At 29.2% G+C, this 24,283-nt stretch overlaps 2 protein-coding genes across 2 annotated transcripts in view; one reads left to right on the top strand and one right to left on the bottom strand.

Moving 5' to 3' along the window:
- LOC145271304 (uncharacterized) overlaps positions 1-24,283 on the bottom strand; it is a 285,483-nt gene that overhangs the window by 234,239 nt on the left and 26,961 nt on the right. The gene's annotated exons all lie outside the window — the stretch shown is intronic.
- On the top strand, positions 4,567-23,055 carry LOC145271095 (uncharacterized). The gene is made up of 2 exons (XM_080126639.1): positions 4,567-4,650; positions 21,355-23,055. The coding sequence occupies exon 2, from the start codon at positions 21,359-21,361 to the stop codon at positions 22,370-22,372; it is 1,014 nt and encodes a 337-aa protein (XP_079982765.1). The 5' UTR covers positions 4,567-4,650; positions 21,355-21,358; the 3' UTR covers positions 22,373-23,055.

Raw genomic sequence — 24,283 nt, 5'->3', positions numbered from 1 at the left:
TCCGAAATTCTGAAATGCTATGCGACAGGGAGGTCTCTCTTTACATTCTAACATAGTCAGCCATCATGACTGCGTCCCAGCAACTCGGATACATCTTTTCCAGATCCTGATAAAGCTAATAATACTTATATGATAATTTTATAAGTTTATATAATTTATTTATCTGTGATGACTTGAAAAAAACATTAAATGCAGAAATTAACGATTAAAATAATACCTTTGAGATGTACATTTTTTACTTACAAATGTTTTTACCGAATTTACTTAATAATGGCTTAAGTTGATAAATATATTGTAGCAGTTACACGGAGCTCCTTTCTCTATGGACTCAATGCCCCCCCTCTGAATTCTTCGGCCCGAGGTTAACTTATCAGCTAACAAGGAGCATTGGTTCATCTGCTCTCTGAAATCTTCAGGGAACGTAAGTGAGTCAGGACCGATCTTCAGCCTAGCAACACCTCTCCTCTCTCATCCCCCGTCCACCGAACATCTCGATCGAGCATTATCGGTCTCCACTGGAGACAACAGGTAACTAGGAACGACACTGGAAACATCCTAAGTAACCGACACCGACCGCGAAATAACTTTCTATTCCTTCTTCGTTTATCTCAGTTTCACCTTCAACTTCTACCAATAAATACCTTTTTTACGTTGTTACTGTTGAAAAGAAGATTGTTGTTCATTTCATGCTGTGTTCAGCAAATATATTTTATTGGTCTTATCTACAAACGGTCAAATATATGTTATTAGTCTTAGTTACAAACGAGTACTTTACTAAAATAAAATGAAAAATGGTCAAATATATTTTATTAGTCTTAATTACAAACGTGTACTTTACTAAAATAAAATGAAAAATGGTCAAATATATATTATTGGTCTTAATTACAAACGAGTGCTTTACTAAAATATAACAAAATGAAAAATGGTCAAATATATTTTATTAGTCTTAATTACAAACAAGTACTTTACTAAAATAAAATGAAAAATGGTCAAATATATTTTATTAGTCTTAATTACAAACAAGTACTTTACTAAAATAAAATGAAAAATGGTCAAATATATTTTATTAGTCTTAATTACAAACAAGTACTTTACTAAAATAAAATGAAAAATGGTCAAATATATTTTATTAGTCTTAATTACAAACAAGTACTTTACTAAAATAAAATGAAAAATGGTCAAATATATTTTATTAGTCTTAATTACAAACGTGTACTTTACTAAAATAAAATGAAAAAAGGTCAAATATATTTTATTAGTCTTAATTACAAACGTGTACTTTACTAAAATAAAATGAAAAATGGTCAAATATATTTTATTAGTCTTAATTACAAACGAGTACTTTACTAAAATAAAATGAAAAATGGTCAAATATATTTTATTAGTCTTAATTACAAACGTGTACTTTACTAAAATATAGCAAAATGAAAAATGGTAAAATAATTACATGGGAATAGCAACATGGATAAAACGAAATGTGGGATAAGATACATAGTTAATGAAAAGACATTAAAAATGTGGGTCAAATCGAAAAGATAATAATATCTAAATTTACAAGCTAAATTTATTGTTTATGATTTTCATGTCAAACGACAAATGAGATTCTACTTTTTAAGTGATTACCGGTGAGCACGAGGAAAGCCTTGGAGACAAATTAAAAGCAATTATTTTAGAACGTGATATCAGTTCGACGTAAGCATTTATCATAAAATGATTACGTTCTTGCGAGTCATTGTGGGGAACAGCGGTAAAAACAATATTTTCAAATTAATTCGAGTGGTTCTCCTGTTCTACATCTAAAAACAAGAACTATGTTAATCTAAAATGGTTGTATGTTTTCAGACTTTATATGACTGGGAAATGGTTGACTATTTACCAGCAATTGACTTGGATATCTACACGGTTGTTTTACTTATATGTAGAAAATAGAGCGTATCGACAATATATTCTTTCTGATAAAATTGCATAGGAAATGTCATTTATAAAGACTGGGAATTATAGAGGGTCTAAATTCAACCCTGGAATACATTAATGTCATTTTTTTAATGAGCATTAACCTTTACCGTTGTTTTGGTTAGGAATTATGTAATTATATTAAATATTCGATTAGTAATACCGTACAAATAATTTACGATAAATTTAATTTTAGGATTTTGTTACAATCTAAATAATGCTTAGTTTTAGGAATTAAAAACTAATGTTTCATAGCATTAGTAGAATTTAATGCAAATAAATTAAATATTATTTTTAGGGTTAAATTATGATATTAAAATTAAATAAATTGTTATAAAAATTAATTTTCAGAAGAACGCATTCATGTTATTTTTTTAATGCGATTTAAAAACCTCTGACTATCGTTAGATTAATTTCTGATTCAAGGGTTTTACAAAAAGCTACAGGAGATTAAAAGAACCAAATAAAAATATAGTCTGCACGTGTAGTCCTAGTTCGCCTATGCAATGACGGGGTTGATGCGCGATTCCTGTTATTTCTGTCTTGTCTAGTGATCCGTAAAAGAACCAAAATTAAAAATATAGGAGACAAAAGCCAAAGAAACTTAAAATCTTTAGAAAAGTAACACTATAGAATCATCTACAAATTCCTATCGCTTGTAAATACAAATTTATTTTCAATGAAAAAATATTTTAATGTTTTTTAAGTACCTATCTTATTCCTATCGCTTGTAAATATAAATTTATTTTCAATGAAAAAATATGTTAATGTTTTTTAAGTATCTATCTTATTCCTATCGCTTGTAAATACAAATTTATTTTCAATGAAAAAATATTTTAATGTTTTTTAAGTATCTTATTCCAGATTTTGTTTAGATTTATTTTTAGATTTATTTCCAACTTTTTATTTGTATTCCATTTTATTAATTCAATCATTATTTGTCAATTTTAAATTTGTTAAAATAAAATTGAAAGTAAAATACAAAAAGAAATGATTTTAAACGTTAATTTTCATTTTAATAGGCTTATTATAAAGTTATTATAGATCGTTAAATTATTAATTATTAAATTATTTTATTCCGTTTCATAATTATTATGCACTGAATATTAGTCTCATTCAAATCAGATTTTTTCCAACCCTTTTTTTACATGCAAATAAAATAAATGCTTTTATGATAAATTATACATTATAACAAATTAGGAATCGTTTTTTTTTATGTGTTTATTTTTACCCTCTATCAGATTTTGAACATCATTTAATTATTCTAAAAGATTGAAATCATGTTTAAGTATAATATTAAACATTAATCCTTAATACCGGCATATTCTATTCAAACACTAATCGTATTTCGATTAGAGCAGAATAGTGAACACGAGATAAACGGAATCCTCTATTCATTACCGCTCTATCTTCATCTCTCTTGTTCAGTGTATTTATGTATGCGTTTAGCAATGATGATTAGGATATCTCACTATTTTTTCATTTTTCTTATCATTTTGTTTAAGCCAGGGATGGGGCATCCTACCAGATGCCAAACATACACCTGCTATTTTAGACACTCCAACCGAGAGATCTTTTTAAGATTCTAACCGTCCCTTTAAGTGCAATTGTTTTAATCTCCTTTGCACTTGGTTTACCTGGTATATTTGTAAGATAGTTTGTAAAATTCTTTTTCATAAGTCCGGTTGCTCCTATAATTACTGGAATGATAGAGATCTTCTTAAGGTTCCAGTTTCTTTTCATGTCATACATAAGACCCTGGTATTTGGTAATCTTTTCCCTCTCAGCTCTGTTTAACCCAGCATCATTCGGGACACTAACTTCCACCAAGGTTGCTTCCTTCTCCTTCTTGTCCCATATTACAATGTCGGGTTTTATAGCTGCGTTTTCTAGGTACGTGGCTGTAGGGATTGCATAGTCATAGTGGATCGTATATGACTTGTTTCCGACTGTTCTTTCGGGTATATGTTCCCATGACTTCTTGCTGCATTCGATATTTAACTTATTGCAGATCATCCAGTGGATATATTTGCATACTTCATTGTGTCGCATTGTATAGTAGCCGTCCCCTAGCAGAACCTTACAGCTAGAAATATTGTGTTGTTGCATACTTATGGTCAAAAAGAAATTTAATACGAAAAAGGTTGTAGACTATCGCTACTTTAATGAGCGATTCAAGGATTTTGAGCAAAGTGCATCAAGAAACTGAAAGGGCAATATTTTGCGAGTTTGAACTTTCATACGAAATCTGGAACAGATCATTATCTGATGATCGGAAAAGCAAGATTCAGAAAAGCATTTTATTGTAAAATTAAAAAAAAAAACAATGGCTAGCTCAACAGAGCATTTCGTTAGTGCTATAAAAGGATGAGTGAATGTGTTTTTATATCCCAGGCATTGTATGAGTGATGATTATATCATTATGTGTGTGATGGAAAATTTGGGAGTTGTTTGTAGTGTCATAGGTGAAATGAAATGCGAACTACTTGGTAGAGAGAGAGAGAGAGAGAGAAAGAGAGAGAGATTAGAATGTTTCGTTTTGACCGATGGAGCATGCGCCATCTAGTCCAATATAAACTCGACGCGATGCAGTTAATCATGCCATTTACAACAATTAAAACACACACGCAGCAAATAAACTGGTTTCAACCTAGGAAGGCTTCAACTCCAAACTAACTGAAAAAATATTGGTTAAAAGTAAGTATAATATTATTGGAATAAGGTTATCTTTTGTAGAAATGTTTTCATGACATTTGTAAAAAAAAAAATATGTAAAGTAAAAACAGCAAATAAATCCACAAGTTTCAATCCACAATGCAAGCAAAAGAATATTGGATAAAAATAAGGTTAAAATTTTAAAATGTTTTATTAAAATTCAAAATAAAAAAAACAATTCGAATAAAGTTCACAATAAAATAAATGCTTACATTAACTTTTAAAAATGAAATTTGAAATTTTATTCTAATAAAAGTTTGTCAAATTTTTAATCCTGCATTAATTGAATAAAAAGTATGTTTTTCAAAATATGTAAAACTTTTCTGTGAAAAAATATAATATTTAACAAGGATCCCCCCCATCCCAATTTTATGAATGATTTTAAATAACGTTATTATTCAGAACTTTTTTCAACATCAAATGATATTATTGTTAACTATCCTGTACCTTCACCATATTCTCTAATCAAGTTGGGACTAGTTTAAGGCGGAAAATGGGTGTAATTGAGATTAATTTTAAAAACTCTGATTAAAAATTGACTTTAATCTCTTTGAAGATTTCATTTAGTACTTGTTCAATTAATGGAACGGGGGAACACAATAACATTATTCAGAAACTATATTTTTTGGCACCTTGACTTTTGATAAGTGCTTTATGTGCTCATGTTTTGCGTTAAATACTAATCTCTATGAACATTTAAGTGTGTATCGAACGGATACTAAAACATTTCGTTTACTGCACGTTATGATAACAAAGGTTTATACAGAATTTCGACCAGATCGGTCCAATAAATTACTAGTATTAAAATGAACAACCAAACATACAGACCATGGGAAGAGAGTAGTTTTGTTTCATATTCTCTACCTTGATGTAATAATGTTTTTAAAAAATTGAATACAACTTGGAAATCCTATCTAATAAATAACACGGCCCATAAACTGCACAAGTACTTTAAATCTCTACAAATTCAGTAGATAAAAGTATAATTTTGTTTCTTTATTTACAACTTATTGCATATGAGAAATTCAAATGGCGTCCAAAATTTAACACATCGTAAAAATCTACAGCGAAAAAAGTAAAAATATTCATCAAACGATTTATTTTATTTGCATGTTTAAAGGTCAGAGTATGGGGGGGTCTGATACAAGCAATAATTTTTAACTTTATAAAAACAATTTACTTATCTGTAATGACTTTTTAACAAAACCATCAAAAACAGAAATTAATGTTTTAAATAATTTCTTTGAGATGTACTTTTACCTTAAAAATTTTTTCTACAGAATTTACTTAATAACACAAGTGGATGAATAAAATAAAAAATGGTCAAATATAGAAATGAATTGAACGAAATATAAAATATAATAATTAAAAAAAACATAAAAAATGCATATCAAATCGAAAAGAAAATTGTCTTTACATTTACATTTATTTGTTAATTACGATCATCACCTATCACAAGAAATGAGATTGTACTTTTAAGCGATTACCTGTAAACACAATGAAAACCTTGGAGACAAAATAAAAATAATTATTTTAGACTGTGAGACCATCATAGAATAAAACTTATAAAATTATAACCTTTTTCGAGACATTCTTTTCGGAGGTGGGGAAGGCTTAAAAATTCGCTTAAAATTAAGTCAGAGTGGTGCTCAGTTCAAACTGGTTGAAAATGATCGGCCATCTTCAAAAAATAAGTTATTTAGTATGTTTGTCTCTAACTTACACATCCAACAATTAGTAAGTAAGTTTTTTTTTACACTTGTAAACAACATATATTAAAAATATCGGCCAATGAATTCCTAAGTAAAATATCGGAAAATTAAGGTCTTAATGTCATAAGAACTACTTGTCCGCGGCAAGTTTAAATATGATATTCATTTAACAGATCCGAATACCCTTAGAAATCAACCCTTTTAATTCTAAGTCTTCATTTGATCTACCAGACGACAAATATCCGACGTTTTATTTTGTACATAAAATAACCAAAATTTGTAAAAGATTATGACTTAAAATTTATAAATAGTTCGGAACTGTCTTTAGTGCATGCAATGCATCGCGTGTTTATTTTTTATTTGCTTTTTTAATTTTTGCTACATATTTCCTGAATTTTAAAAAATAATAAAAATATAATAACACGAAATAGGTATATTTTTTAAAAGTTATATATATATATATATATAATTTTATTTTATGAGTACCATATCTTGCAAGCTGTAAACATTCGATTATTTACCGCCATTTTTGAAGTAATCCGTAGAGAATTCGTGGACTTCATTTTCAATAACAAAAAAGGTGTGACAGTAATATACAAATGGCAAAATAATTCATTGAAAAACTAATCTTTGAAAAAAATACTACATACCTAAAACAAGAAAAAACAGTAATGCACAAATGACAAAATAATTTTATTAAATAAAAATGTTTTTAAAGATCATCTTAAAAGAAAAATACTACGTACCCAAAAGCAACAACAACAAAAAACAGTGACAGTAATACAGACATGGCAAAATAATTTATTGAATAAAAATGTTTTTTTTTAAATTTATTTGAAAAAAATAAAACACTACATCGCAGCTGCAGTTTTTTTTTTTTCAAACACGAAAGCGAATATTCCAACTATTCTTAGTCCATGTGAATTATTTGAAAATTTTAACACCAAATAACAAATGGGAGAAAAGTATAAACATCTCTCGAGTTTATAAAAATGTCGGCTCGATAAACTATTAAATTTTATGAGTTTAACGAAGTCAGATTACCCTTTGAGTATGTCAGGGTAGAAAAAAAAACAAAACAAAAAAAACCCCCCAAAAAACCACTAAACTTCAAAGATAAAAAGAATGTTGTCCATTTATTTCAATTTTGAAGAAATCTTTTTTTAAGTATAGAGGCCCACTGCTCTGCCCATCTCCAGAGAATAATACATTTGAGTTGTCAATTTTTCGAACATACAGCACCCGTAATAAGATGAATAATAGGCGCCTCCAAAATTGAGGACAGAATTAACCCCCATATGTAACACGATGTAACTTTATAATAAGTTAATATTATCAATATAACTTTTGTACGATTTAAAAGAAGGACACAATAAACTAGTAATAATTTTTTTAAAAATTATCGTACGAAAATAATGAAATTGCGAGACGAAATCGAGGGTAATGGTGCATAAAACGAGACCCTAATTTTCAAAGATGGCGGCAGGTCTGTCAATTGAGTTATGCAAGTACAGAATTGATACAATACTTCCGCTATTCTTCAAAACTGATTACTTATATATTTGAACAAAATGTTAAGATTTTTTTTTGTTAATATATTTTACATTTATTTTTTCAACCCTTGTAATAAAAATATATAAAAATACGTAAACTTTCGGTACTTCTACAGTTTATCGCCGAAAGTGGAGACGCCATTTTTTTCGGGAACCCGTCAATAGAATTAGACGGATAAATTAGTATTTTAAAACTATGGCCGAACTAGAAAATAAATAAGAAAATTAAACTAGATATTAATTACTTCCGGAAAGAACTATGAAAAAGGTAAATAAAGAAAATGCAAGAACACATCTGTAATTGTTTAATTGGAAATGTTTCGATTTAATTACTGAAAACGAGAAAGTTTTTATGAAACGTGTATAAAAACAGAAAATGAAAATGATATATTCATAATTATTTGAACTGGGCAAGCGCCATTTTAAAAATAAAAAACTTTATTGTATAAAAATGTATCAAGATATAATTGTAAAGACATTTATTTAAAAGCGTACGTAAGTAAATATAATTAAAAAAAAAACAATTTTGTGATTTTTTTTTGTTATACTTCGGTTATAGTTTAAAACACTGATTTCTTCCTCCGATTTTAATGACAGGTGCCCGAAACAACGGGTGTCTCCATTTCCGCGATAAACTGTAGAAGTACCAAACTTTCTTTATCAATTGATTTTGTGTTTTTTAATCGCATAGAAATATCTAAACTATCTAACAAAATATAAAAATAGTTATTTGAAAAAAAAAATGTGACTAAAAAAAACAAAATCCATTGATTAAGAGAGTTTACATATTTTTATATATTATTTTTTATACTAGACTGCACAGGTTTAAATAAAGTATATTTAAACATACTACATTTAAAAAAGAAAGTAGATGTAAATAAAGTATATTTAAACATACTACATTTAAAAAATAAAGTAGATGTAAATAAAGTATATTTAAACATACTACATTTAAAAAATAAAGTAGATGTAAATAAAGTATATTTAAACATACTACATTTAAAAAATAAAGTAGATGTAAATAAAGTATATTTAAACATACTACATTTAAAAAATAAAGTAGATGTAAATAAAGTATATTTAAACATACTACATTTAAAAAAGAAAGTAGATGTAAATAAAGTATATTTAAACATACTACATTTAAAAAATAAAGTAGATGTAAATAAAGTATATTTAAACATACTACATTTAAAAAATAAAGTAGATGTAAATAAAGTATATTTAAACATACTACATTTAAAAAAGAAAGTAGATGTAAATAAAGTATATTTAAACATACTACATTTAAAAAATAAAGTAGATGTAAATAAAGTATATTTAAACATACTACATTTAAAAAAGAAAGTAGATGTAAATAAAGTATATTTAAACATACTACATTTAAAAAATAAAGTAGATGTAAATAAAGTATATTTAAACATACTACATTTAAAAAACAAAGTAGATGTAAATAAAGTATATTTAAACATACTACATTTAAAAAATAAAGTAGATGTAAATAAAGTATATTTAAACATACTACATTTAAAAAATAAAGTAGATGTAAATAAAGTATATTTAAACATACTACATTTAAAAAATAAAGTAGATGTAAATAAAGTATATTTAAACATACTACATTTAAAAAATAAAGTAGATGTAAATAAAGTATATTTAAACATACTACATTTAAAAAATAAAGTAGATGTAAATAAAGTATATTTAAACATACTACATTTAAAAAATAAAGTAGATGTAAATAAAGTATATTTAAACATACTACATTTAAAAAATAAAGTAGATGTAAATAAAGTATATTTAAACATACTACATTTAAAAAATAAAGTAGATGTAAATAAAGTATATTTAAACATACTACATTTAAAAAATAAAGTAGATGTAAATAAAGTATATTTAAACATACTACATTTAAAAAATAAAGTAGATGTAAATAAAGTATATTTAAACATACTACATTTAAAAAAGAAAGTAGATGTAAATAAAGTATATTTAAACATACTACATTTAAAAAATAAAGTAGATGTAAATAAAGTATATTTAAACATACTACATTTAAAAAAGAAAGTAGATGTAAATAAAGTATATTTAAACATACTACATTTAAAAAATAAAGTAGATGTAAATAAAGTATATTTAAACATACTACATTTAAAAAAGAAAGTAGATGTAAATAAAGTATATTTAAACATACTACATTTAAAAAAGAAAACGTAACGATATTAAAAAAACGTAAATATGTTAGAAAAAATATATCAACAAAAAAAATCTTAATATCTTAAAAATATATATAAGAAATCAGTTTTGAAGAATATCGGAAGGATTGTATCACGTTTGTGCTTCCATAACTCGATCTACAGACCTGCCGCCACCTTTGAAAATTAGGTCTCGTTTTATGCACTATTACCAAACCGAGTTCACATAATTGACGCTTTAAATTAAAATAACGTTCCTATGTAGGAAGCATTCCGAACATACCCGTGTTTACTAAATCTAGCGAAAATCAACTAATGGTTATATGTTTGTGGAATTTTCGATACTTATTTATTTTAGAATGGAATTATATAAAAAATGTAGTTTCCGTAAACTATACAAGGGAAATATTTTTAGTGCGTACTTTTCCCCCAAAATCCATTTTTATTTTTTCGAGATTTGAAAAAATATCTTGAAATTGATCGTAATTTGTATTTATTATGAAACATAAGAGTTCAAATATGTAATATATATATATATATATATATATATATATATATATATATATATATATATATATATATATATATATATAGGGTGGGCCAAAATAAGGGTCCTATTTTTAAAAATTCATAAACTCATGTAAGTTTTAAGAAGTGTTTTTCGGCTAAAATTTGTCTTGTTTATTTCAAAAAAATCTCGGAAGGGTCAGTCTACACACACATTGGTGAGTTTAACTTTTATTTTGTGGAAGTTATTTAAAGATAGGACCCTTATTTTGGCCCACCCTGTATATATATATATATATATATATATATATATATATATATATATATATATATACAGGGTGGGCCATGCAGTTTGGTGAGTTTAACTTTTATTTTGTGGAAGTTATTTAAAGATAGGACCCTTATTTTGGCCCACCATGTATATATATATATATATATATATATATATATATATATATATATATATATATATGTATATATATATATATATATATATATGTATATATGTGTGTGTGTATGTATGTATTTAAGTTTAAATGCACGTATTCAACAAACACTTACCTTGAAGTTGCAATATAAAAAATTGATATAAATTTAATATTATGTTTTTTTTGTTTTTGTTTTTTTACTAGCGTTTTTTTCTACTTAAAATATACTATAATCTGTTGTAATGCCAACGAAAAAACACTTCCTAAAAATTTAATTTTTAAAACGATTACAATTCCATTATTTAAAAATATTCCGGTACAAATTAGATGTTTAATTAATGGTGTTTAAATTTTCTTGTTAAATATTATGGTTTAATATAAACATGACTCTTTCCAGCAATTTTATCTCCGGATTAAAACCAATTGGAAAATATTGTTGCACCAAAAATAAATATTTGTGGATGATTACGATCTCTAGTTTGTCTCGTTTGTTCTAAATAAAATATGGAAACCGGTAATTAACCAATTGAAAACCGTATTTCATATTTAATATACGGATGTTTATAATATTATTAATAAGCGAGATAAGACACTGATAGAATTAAGATGTAAAATCCTGATAGATAGTATTTGAAGTAATGTTTTTAAGGTGATCCTAGCCAAAAAGAAAAAGCTCAATATTTAAGAATAGAGCAATATATAAGTTTCGTGGTTAAATTTAAAATTCTGAAAAAAAAAAAAACATATAGAGACATATATTCGATTTAAGAATTTATTGTTTGCCAATATATAGAAGGGGTTGTTTTAATTTCCTTTATATTAGTAATCATTTAACTGTGCAAATCTTAAAACGCAACAAAATTATAACAATATTAATTATTAATTGCACTTTGAAGAAGATAAACAAAGGTTTTTTTTTAAATCATTAAGTAAACACAAGTCTGGCGTCACATGATTGTGTTTCATTCCTCACAATTGTTCGGAAGTGCCTATTCAGCAAATAGTTAGCCCACCGCCGAAAAAAATAAAATAAATTCTTGCCTTGCAATATTTTATTTCTTTTTAAATTTCCAAAATGATTGCGCCAGTTCGTTAGTTGTTTTTGTTTTACGGCATATCAACCCTTTTCAGGTTATTTAATGCCGAATCCAAAGATTTTGAAGAAAAATTTAACAGAATGCATTTGTTGTTTTCAAGTTGGTTTCTATTTAACCCATAGTTAGTACCTGTTAGGGACCTAACACTCCGGGTCAGAGTGGACCTGGGAGCAGTAGCAATTAAAGGATGGCTCCACACTCCCCAATATCCGCAAGCTGGAGCCTCACCACTGGATATAGTTTAAGGTCATATCCAGGATCGCGCCAGTTCGAAAAAAAATGTTAAAATAAATTATTAATCAACAAGGAACAATTAATGGAGGGGGTGGTGATGAAATTATTAATCAACAAGGAATCTTCTTCCAACAGTTCTTTAACTATGCACTGGGTGTTGAAAACCTGCCAACATTGAACAATTAATGGAGGGGGGTCATGAAATGGTTTGTTTTATGTCGATTAACATTTGTATTATTTGGATTCTTTGAATTACTAATTTCATTTTGAGTTTTATTTGCAAAACGTTTTAGTCGATGTAATCTCAAATCTTATTCATGTGTTTGTTATCGAACGCTGGAATTTGCACAACATTTCAAATGGAACTTTTTTATTTAATCAACATGGGTAGGTTGCTTTCGTTACTTCAGCCATTACCGGGTAGAAATACTAAATAGTTCGCGATAGCTTTTAGGTAGTTGCTCTCACTGAAGATTGGGTCTTCAACCTCCATAAAAGTTTATTTTTAGAACTGAATTTTTACAAGTACTTAATTTACAAGGTCGATCATTTGTGAATTAATTAGGACTTTTATTCAATCATGGCTGCCGGGACGAGAACATGCTATCGCCGTGGATTAAATAAACGGTTCTGTTCGAAATTCCATGCAGATTCTAGAGTTCAAGAAAATACATCTGATTAAGTTCTGAAGGGACATCGACCCAAACGTTGTACATATCACACTCAAGATGAGAACAATCGTCCGTAGAATCCAAAAACTACGAATAATCAATCTTCATCTAAAATAATTCAGAATTATAAAGGATATCTGGTCGGAAAGAATGTGAATATTTTACATTGCATTTACATGCGAAACTGAGCCCCAGTGAAAATTATAAACACGTTTTTATGTTTAAGGTTTCTTTAACAATTAGGTCAGAGTTAGTTATCTAGAGGTTGAAAGTTCAATCCACCCTAAAGGCGATAGTAACTAACACATCAAGAAGAGCTAAATTAAAACTAATAGAATAACAGTTTAGTCAAACTTCCACTTTATCAACATATCCTCTTTCTAAATTATGCACCGATTCTAATGCGTCTCTAAGAATTCCTAACTTTCTTTTTTATAGAGAAAATATCTTTTTCCTAAAATACGACCTGCTTTCCTATATCATTTCTGTGGCAAAAAAACTTTTTTCTCTAAAGCAATCTTAGCTTTGCAAGTAGGTAACAGGTTAGATATTGAGAAAAAGTTAGGTGTATAGCAATTTAAAGTAACCTCGGCAAATTTAGCTTATCCAGTGAAAAGTATTATGAATTTCGTTTAGAAGAGAAATAGCTGATGTGCTGACTGTAATATTTGCATTAAGATTGAAAAATTAACGTTAATATTCTTTGTTTTCAGATTTTTTTGTTTAAATAAAATATTTTAAATGTTTATGTTACATTACAAATTCTGTATTGGATTGCGATTAAGAATTCTTTTTTAATCGAAGTTTGGGAATGTTTTTTTTAATTTGGAAACGTTTTTTGTTATGTGTGATAGAAAGCATTTCAAATTCATCATCATCATCACGGGCTCCTTGTCCGAACCGATGTGACTCTCCCTCTCCAGAGTTTCCTGTCTTCCATCAGTTGCCTCAGATCTTCAGGTTCAAAGTTGGCGTTGTGTGCTATTTGTTGGATGTACGTGGATCTAGGTCGTCCTCTGCTTGCGTGTCTGTGTCGTGGAGTTCATAGCAATACATCACTCACCAATTCATGCTTGCTCCTCAGACAATGACCGGAAAATCGTAGGCGTCTTTCTCTGATGGTATTAGATATGGCAGGTTGGTTGCCATAAAGTTGCTGCTTCGCGGGATGATTTTACCAAGATATAGTTAATATTGTTCTTAGCATACGTGTATATGTGCCGTCTAGTTTTCTTTCCAACCTTTCGGTCAGTGTCCAGGTTGTAGCACCGTAAACAAGGACAGACTCTACCACTGCCCTGAAGAACTGCTTTTTCAGTTTGTCAGCAAATCCCGAAGTCCATACTGAATTATGTAACAGTGCTTGCGCATCAACAATGTTGTTCGCGAACAAAGCAATATCGTCTGCGTAATCTGCATCAGTTATGTGTGTTGATTGATGACGTCTGTTTCTGGATTCATTTAGGGTTAAGCCTAGTGTGTTGTGCATATCAACAGAGGTCCGAAGTACAAAGTCAAGACAGACAATAAAAAGAAAAAGGGAAAGAATATCTCCTTGTAGAACCCCAGTGTGGATGTCGAAAAATTCAGTGTCCCCATCTGGGGACCTGACCATTGCTCGAGTGTGCTCATATAGCATCATGATAGCATTAATGACTTCATTTGGAATGCCATATGATTTTAATATGCTGGCAGTTTTTCCTCTATGTACGCAGTCGAATGCTTTGGAGAAATCTACAAAGATCATGACTGCCTGAATGTTCTTTTTTTTGCTTTGACTCCCTAATTCAGTCTCCTAACAGTAAGTATTTGACTAGTAGTAGAGCGATTCTTTCTAAATCCATTTTGGTTCTTCCTGAGCACTTCTTCAATCTTTGGTTGAATACGGTTGAGAAGCATGGCATTGTAGATTTTTGCTGCAATTGGAGTGAGTGTTATTCCTCTGTAGTTGATTGGTATGCTTAGCTCACCTTTATTGGGAAAGAAAGTATGCATCCTTCACTCCATATAATAATGTTTTGATTATATACAGAATTGCATGAATTAAGAAGTATGTCATTGAAACCACCTGTCTTCCATACTTCAGGAGGTATGTTATCTAAGTCTGCAGCTTTACTATTCTTGGTCTTCTTTAGTACATTTAGAAGTTCTTCCATTGTAAAATCACCCTTCTCAATATCGAGTTCCTGTACAACAATATATGTATAATATATATTTCAAATTAAAGATTAAAAATATTTAGAATTATAAATAATAAAATAATCGTGAAATGAAGCATGTGGAATTAAATATTTTATATATAAAAATTAAACTGTAATTAAGTAAACGTTAATCATCTCATTTTTTCTTCTTAGTATTACCTGGCATGAAACAGAAAATGTAAGTCTAAATGGGAAAAGTTTCTCTATAACAAAAGATTTGATAATGCCTGTAAACGTTTTTCTATAACAATAGATTTGATAATGTCTGTAAACATTTTTCTATAACAATAGATTTGATAATGTCTGTAAAAGTTTTTCTATAACAATAGATTTGATAATGTCTGTAAAAGTTTCTCTATAACAAAAGATTTGATAATGTCTGTAAAAGTTTTTCTATAACAATAGATTTGATAATGTCTGTAAAGGTTTTTCTATAACAAAAGATTTGATAATGTCTGTAAAAGTTTTTCTATAAAAAAAGATTAGATACTGTCTGTAAAAGTTTTTCTATAACAAAAGATTTGATAATGTCTGTAAAAGTTTTTCTATAACAAAAGATTTGATAATGTCTGTAAACATTTTTCTATAACAATAGATTTGATAATGTCTGTAAAAGTTTTTCTATAACAAAAGATTTGATAATGTCTGTAAACGTTTTTCTATAACAAAAGATTTGATAATATCTGTAAAAGTTTTTCTATAACAAAAGATTTGATAATGCCTGTAAACGTTTTTCTATAACAATAGATTTGATAATGTCTGTAAACATTTTTCTATAACAATAGATTTGATAATGTCTGTAAAAGTTTTTCTATAACAATAGATTTGATAATGCCTGTAAACGTTTCTCTATAACAATAGATTTGATAATGTCTGTAAACATTTTTCTATAACAAAAGATTTGATAATGTCTGTAAAAGTTTTTCTATAACAATAGATTTGATAATGTCTGTAAAAGTTTTTCTATAACAATAGATTTGATAATGTCTGTAAAAGTTTCTCTATAACAAAAGATTTGATAATGTCTGTAAAAGTTTTTCTATAACAATAGATTTGATAATGTCTGTAAAAGTTTTTCTATAACAAAAGATTTGATAATGTCTGTAAAAGTTTTTCTATAAAAAAAGATTTGATACTGTCTGTAAAAGTTTTTCTATAACAAAAGATTTGATAATGTCTGTAAAAGTTTTTCTATAACAAAAGATTTGATAATGTCTGTAAAAGTTTTTCTATAACAAAAGATTTGATAATGTCTGTAAAAGTTTTTCTATAACAAAAGATTTGATAATGTCTGTAAACGTTTTTCTATAACAATAGATTTGATAATGTCTGTAAAAGTTTTTCTATAACAATAGATTTGATAATGTCTGTAAAAGTGTCTCTATAACAAAAGATTTGATAATGTCTGTAAAAGTTTTTCTATAACAATAGATTTGATAATGTCTGTAAAGGTTTTTCTATAACAAAAGATTTGATAATGTCTGTAAAAGTTTTTCTATGAAAAAGATTAGATAATGTCTGTAAAAGTTTTTCTATAACAAAAGATTTGATAATGTCTGTAAAAGTTTTTCTATAACAAAAGATTTGATAATGTCTGTAAAAGTTTTTCTATAACAAAAGATTTGATAATGTCTGTAAAAGTTTTTCTATAACAAAAGATTTGATAATGTCTGTAAAAGTTTTTCTATAACAAAAGATTTGATAATGTCTGTAAAAGTTTTTCTATAACAATAGATTTGATAATATCTGTAAAAGTTTTTCTATAACAATAGATTTGATAATGTCTGTAAAAGTTTTTCTATAACAATAGATTTGATAATGTCTGTAAAAGTTTTTCTATAACAAAAGATTTGATAATGTCTGTAAAAGTTTTTCTATAACAATAGATTTGATAATGTCTGTAAAAGTTTTTCTATAACAATAGATTTGATAATATCTGTAAAAGTTTTTCTATAACAATAGATTTGATAATGTCTGTAAAAGTTTTTCTATAACAATAGATTTGATAATGTCTGTAAAAGTTTTTTCTATAACAAAAGATTTGATAATGTCTGTAAAAGTTTTTCTATAACAATAGATTTGATAATGTCTGTAAAAGTTTTTCTATAACAAAAGATTTGATAATGTCTGTAAAGGTTTTTCTATAACAATAGATTTGATAATGTCTGTAAAAGTTTTTCTATAACAAAAGATTTGATAATGTCTGTAAAAGTTTTTCTATAACAAAAGATTTGATAATGTCTGTAAAAGTTTTTCTATAACAAAAGATTTGATAATGTCTGTAAAAGTTTTTCTATAACAAAAGATTTGATAATGTCTGTAAAAGTTTTTCTATAACAAAAGATTTGATAATGTCTGTAAAAGTTTTTCTATAACAAAAGATTTGATAATGTCTGTAAAAGTTTTTCTATAACAAAAGATTTGATAATGTCTGTAAAAGTTTTTCTATAACAAAAGATTTGATAATGTCTGTAAAAGTGTTTCTATAACAATAGATTTGATAATGTCTGTAAAAGTTTTTTCTATAACAAAAGATTTGATAATGTCTGTAAAAGTTTTTCTATAACAATAGATTTGATAATGTCTGTAAAAGTTTTTCTATAACAAAAGATTTGATAATGTCTGTAAAAGTTTTTCTATAACAATAGATTTGATAATGTCGGTAAAAGTTTTTCTATAACAATAGATTTGATAATGTCTGTAAAAGTTTTTCTATAACAAAAGATTTGATAATGTCTGTAAAAGTTTTTCTATAACAAAAGATTTGATAATGTCTGTAAAAGTTTTTCTATAACAAAAGATTTGATAATGTCTGTAAAAGTTTTTCTATAACAAAAGATTTGATACTGTCTGTAAAAGTTTTTCTATAACAAAAGATTTGATAATGTCTGTAAAAGTTTTTCTATAACAAAAAATTTGATAATGTCTGTAAAAGTTTTTCTATAACAAAAGATTTGATAATGTCTGTAAACGTTTTTCTATAACAAAAGATTTGATAATGTCTGTAAAAGTTTTTCTATAACAAAAGATTTGATAATGTCTGTAAACGTTTTTCTATAACAAAAGATTTGATAATGTCTGTAAAAGTTTTTCTATAACAAAAGATTTGATAATGTCTGTAAAAGTTTTTCTATAACAAAAGATTTGATAATGTCTGTAAAAGTTTTTCTATAACAAAAGATTTGATAATGTCTGTAAAAGTTTTTTTCTATAACAAAAGATTTGATAATGTCTGTAAAAGTTTTTCTATAGCAATAGATTTGATAAAGCCTGTAAACGTTGTTCTATAACAAAAGATTTGATAATGTCTGTAAAAGTTTTTCTATAGCAATAGATTTGATAATGCCTGTAAAAGTTTTTCTATAACAAAAGCTTTGATAATATCTGTAAAAGTTTTTCTATAACAAAGGGATTCTTGCTATGCCATATTTGCATATTTGCAAATGTTGTCTCAATCAGCAAATCTTTTCTTTCATAACAAGTACTATCCTGGGTGCCAGGCGTTGCCCGTATGTTTGGGGATGTGTGTTTAGCCAAAAAAATGTTAGTAGACAGGCAGGCTCGAACCCGTTCCGCGAAGGTGAAGACCGTGAAAAAAAGTGGCGTCTTTGTTGTTACGCCCATCGCAAACCCGGAAGTGACGAACGTCATAATTAAGGCTAGTCAATCGAAAAGAGTGAATTTCTTTTGAAAATACAAACTGCCCCGTTGAGGGTGAATAATTAACATTTTCGGACAATTCCTCGATATTTGTCGTCCGAAAGTTCGAGGTTTAAAACGATACCGATTTCCTCACGTTCCGACACGTCTGACAGAAGTTTTAAGCAGACATACATGCATACATACATGCATTTAAACGGACATCTGATATTTATATTACAGATAAGTCGATCGATAATAGTCGGAAAATTATGGTCTCTTCGTAGGCTTCATGAATCTATTTGAAGCGGAATTCCTAATCCTAATCAATTTTTTTTTCTTCCTTTGAAGATTATAATGCCGGGTATGGGGCAGCCAAACCAGCTGCCAACATTGCCCCGCTTTTTTATTGAAACCAACCGAGAGCTCTTTTTAGTATCCTCGCTGTTCCCTTAAGTGCAATTGTCTGAATCTCTTTTGCACTTGGTTCACCAGGAATATTAGTTAGGTAGGACTTCAGGTTCTTCTTCATAAGTCCTGTGGCACCTATGATAACTGGAATGATCGATATCCCCTTTAGGTTCCAGTTTCTTTTCATATCATACATGAGACCTTGGTATTTGGTCTGTTTCTCTCTTTCAGCTCTGTTAAGACCGCCATCATAAGGAACACTCACTTCAATCAAGGTTGCAACTCTCTCTGACTTATTCCATATAACTATGTCAGGTTTCACAGCAGCATTTTCAAGGTAGGTGGCTGTAGGGATTACATGGTCGTAATGTATGGTATATAAATCATTTCCAACTGTTTTTTCAGGTTGATGTTCCCAGGACTTGCTGCTACACTGGATGTTTAATTTTTTACAGATCATCCAGTGGAGGTACTTGCATACACCATCATGTCTCGCTCTATAGTAGCCGTCCCCTAGAAGAACTTTGCAACTTGATATCAGATGACCAACACTTTCCAATTCTGTGTGGCAGAATCTGCATTTATTGTCATTACTGATCCCTGCCATCTTCTTGAATGCATTGGTCATCAATCCCTGGTCTTGGGCAGCCATTATGACCCTTTCCTGATCGTGATGGGGGGATCCTCTTTTGAGCCAGTCCAAAGAACCTTCTTTATCTATGTATTCCCGAGAAAGTTCCCCCAGAAAATACTTTGCACGCTGATGTTGTTCCCATTCTTTAAGGTTCATCTGTTGAAAGGTCTCGGTATATTTCTGACGGCTCTTACTTGCTATTTCTGTGGCACACTTGTTTGGTGTTTCGTCCTCATCTGAGAGACAACTCTGACCAAAATGTTTGGCCAGCTGGGTGACTGATGTTGTTCTGCTGGCTCTTGTCTCTTGATGTTCATATACTATTGAGAGGGTGTCATTCTGGGAGCTTCTCAGATACTGACCGGTGCTTACAATAGTTGCCCTATGTTGATGATTAATCTCTGAGAGTCCCATACCTCTTTCTCCCCTGGGCACATACAGCCTTGGTAGAGACTGATTTCTATATATTATTTTATGAAGCGTTAGTAGCTTCCGTGTCTTTACATCTAGCCGGTTGATGTATTTTTGTGGCCAGTCAATGATACCAAAGCTGTATGTTATTACTGGCATAGCAAACTGGTTTATGGCAGTAATTTTATTTTTATTGGTGAGCTGGGTTTTGCATATTTTCCTCACCCGGCGTACATATTCTTTACTAATCTTCTCCCTCATCTTGGCATGTTGTATGTTCTCGTTTTCCTCAATGCCAAGGTACTTGTAAGGCTCATGCTCTTCTAGATCCCTGATGTCGATGTTTTCATTAAGCTGCATATTTTCTGTGTGGGTCTTCTTCCCAGCTCTGAGTGTACATTTGGCACATTTACCCAGGCCAAACTTCATTCCGATGTCACTGGAGAATGTGTGTACTACCTGCAGAAGGTGGTGCAGATCGGTGTCAGAGCTAGCATACAGCTTAAGGTCATCCATGAAGAGCAGATGGTTTATTCTCTTGCTTGGATCTCGATGGCGTCCCTGACTCAAATTGTAGGCGCTCAGATTCTAAGATCATGTGTTGAAATTTATGCGGATGGAATAAACATCTATGATAACATTTCTCAGAGCATTACTGATCAATATCCTTCCAGTTCCATTAATTCCCATCTGAAGCAAGTCATCTAATAGTGACAAATTGACTTGTTACTTTGAATATGTCTTAACTTAAAAAAATTGTATATTAATCCTTTGAATCTCACTTTGCACCAATTGCAATCAATGCCTCTCAAATTGCTAAAGTCTCCTACTTTGATTAGCTTCTTGGCTTCAACTTCACTCGAAACCTAAAAAGAAAAACTTAAATCAAATTTCTTGCCAATGTTGCTTTAAAATAGTTTTATTATTCTGCCATTTCTAAACTATTCTTATTTATTATCCTATGTTAATTAACAAAAATTTCTTTATTTACAGAGAAATGGATAAAAAGAAAATATTTAAAACTCGCATGTGTATAGAAACTTGTGAGAAACCTTACGTCTGTGACGATTGTGGCACATCATTTTCCACGAAAGCCAATCTAAAAATCCACATGCAATTACACACTGGCGAACAGCATTATGTTTGTAATGTGTGCAACTCCGCATTTTCCCAGAAAGAACAGCTAAGAATCCACATGCAAAAACACACTGGTGTCAAACCTCATGAATGCAAAGTTTGTAACTCTATATTTTCAACTAAACAGTCGTTAGAAAGACACGTGCGAATACACACTGGTGAAAAACCTTATGTCTGTAATGTGTGCAACTCATCATTTTCCCAGAAAGAACAGCTAAGAATCCACATGCAAAAACACACTGGTGTCAAACCTCATGAATGTAAAGTTTGTAACTCTACATTTTCAACTAAACAGTCGTTAGAAAGACACGTGCGAATACACACTGGCGAAAAACCTTATGTCTGTAATGTGTGCAACTCATCATTTTCTCAGAAAGAACAGCTAAGAATCCACATGATAAAACACACTGGTGTCAAACCTCATGAATGTAAAGTTTGTAACTCTATATTTTCAACTAAACAGTCGTTAGAAAGACACGTGCGAATACACACTGGTGAAAAACCTTATGTCTGTAATGTGTGCAACTCCTCATTTTCCCGGAAAGAACATCTAAGAATCCACATGCAAAAACACACTGGTGTCAAACCTCATGAATGTAAAGTTTGTAACTCTACATTTTCAACTAAACAGTCGTTAGAAAGACACGTGCGAATACACACTGGCGAAAAACCTTATGCCTGTAATGTGTGCAACTCCACATTTTCCCAGAAACAAAGTCTTAAAACCCACATGATAAAACACACTGGTGTGAAACCTCATGAATGTAAAGTTTGTAGCTCAGCATTTTTAATTAAACGAGCTTTAGAAGAGCACATGCGCATACACACCGAAAAATCCAATCTAAAATTCACGCGTGGATGTGACAAACTTTAGCTTTGTGGTTTCGCATTTACAACTAAACACATCTAAAAACGTCACATGCAAATTGCAAGAAGTGAAAAACAATGTCTTATAATCCACATACCGACACACACTTGTAGAAATAATAGTTGTACATATAATATTAGATTAGTTATTTTTTTTCTTTAAACTTTGAAGTTCAACATTTTACAAATTTTTTGTTTAAGATTTTCAGAATAATTCAATTTACTATTAAACCTACATACGTGAATCCGAGAAACATTTGATTTTTAGAGTACATTTGATCGTATATTTACCCACAATAACCATTTCCCTGAAATTTTTTTTATGACACAACAGAAAAAATAATTGTAAAAAGTATTGACGTGTGTTGTTCAGAATTGTCACCTAAAAAATTTAACAATGCACATGCGCAGAGAAAAATATTATACCTTCATTGAGGACCACATTTTGATAATTGCTTAACATGTTATTGTAGCTATTTTGCTCTTTAGTTGTATTCATTCAAAAGTTCGTTATGTTCCTATATTTACCATATGAAAATATCTTTCGAATTACATGACAGACTCTTCTTAAATGAATCTACTTAAAACTTATATATTTTTCACTGTGTTCGATAAGTCTTACTCTTGACATCCTTATAATTGCTTATGTTGGACTAGAATAGCAAATGGTCTTTATATCTCTCAAATAATTTTCTGTGGTAAATAAGCAAAATTCGATTTTAATCGAGTTTTAATATTTTCATTTGTTATGTGGAGATAGGTACCCAACATTCTACATAAGGACCCGAATCACCATATTCACCGGCGCTTTTTGAACAGAGACTTCCTCTGAACTTTAGCACGCTTTATTTGTCACTATGTAAATACGTAAATAAACTTCTCTTTTCGTATTCATACCAGTGTATATATATGTATTCCTTTCACGGAATACTTACTTTTTTATTGTCCGTATAATATGCCACCTTAGGACATATCATTTTTTATATCTGATTAGAGGAGACGTTTTGTATGACAATCACAAATATAAATACATTACATATTTAGAATTTTTCATTCATAAATTTGACAAATATATTTTACCATAACTTTCATTGTACAATTGTTTGAAACGATGTTCAACTACGAATGATTATGTATTTTTGGTTGCTTTTCGTGTATCTCTAATCTTATTTCTATATTCTTTAAAGTTCCGGTTGACAAATAGCAAGTCTTATCTGCAATGCATGCTGTCTGCTCTTAAAAGAGCCAGTTTTTAGGGTGGGGATCATGGTAGGAGCGTTCACGTCGCGATCCCTGTCAGGAAATACTTCTACTTACCTGCGAATTCTACCAATCATTTTAGAGACAAGCGAAGATCAGAAACACAAGAAAAGTAAATAGCTTAGAAGACTAGAGTATGAAGGGTGACAAACATTCATTTTAATTCCAATGTTAACAAAAATATATTATCTGAAACTGACGATGAACGGTCAACAAGACTTTCTTTCAACAACGAAAACAAAAAACGTAAAATAATACAATTGAGTAATCAAATCATGAAATAAATGAATGCTGAGCTCAGATAAATTACGTTCACTTTATTGTATACCTTAACTTTATCATCTTCAATACCAAAGTTTTGATTTGACAATGCTGATACAATGATAACATAAAAATGTAATTGATGAATGCGTCTGTTATATATATACGAAAGACATTTACTGCGCGTTGACAGTTCAGGACACTTCCGGTAGCTGGGGCTTCCGGTAAGATGGCGTTCTGGAAATACAAGGTGTTTTAAACTACTCGGAGTCAATCTCTTTCCTCATATTTCTTCCAGAGGACATCCTGATCTCTACTCACTCATAATGATATTAAATAAGTATCTGCTGCACGGTAAGACAGACTTATTTTATTGTCACACACAAATCGATAAACT

Source organism: Euprymna scolopes, chromosome 46 (assembly GCF_053919585.1).
Source record: "Euprymna scolopes isolate OS-2025 chromosome 46, ASM5391958v1, whole genome shotgun sequence".
NCBI classification, from domain to species: Eukaryota; Metazoa; Mollusca; class Cephalopoda; order Sepiida; family Sepiolidae; genus Euprymna; species Euprymna scolopes.
Note: the sequence above shows the minus strand (reverse complement) of the source record. Positions and strands in the feature narration are given on the sequence as shown.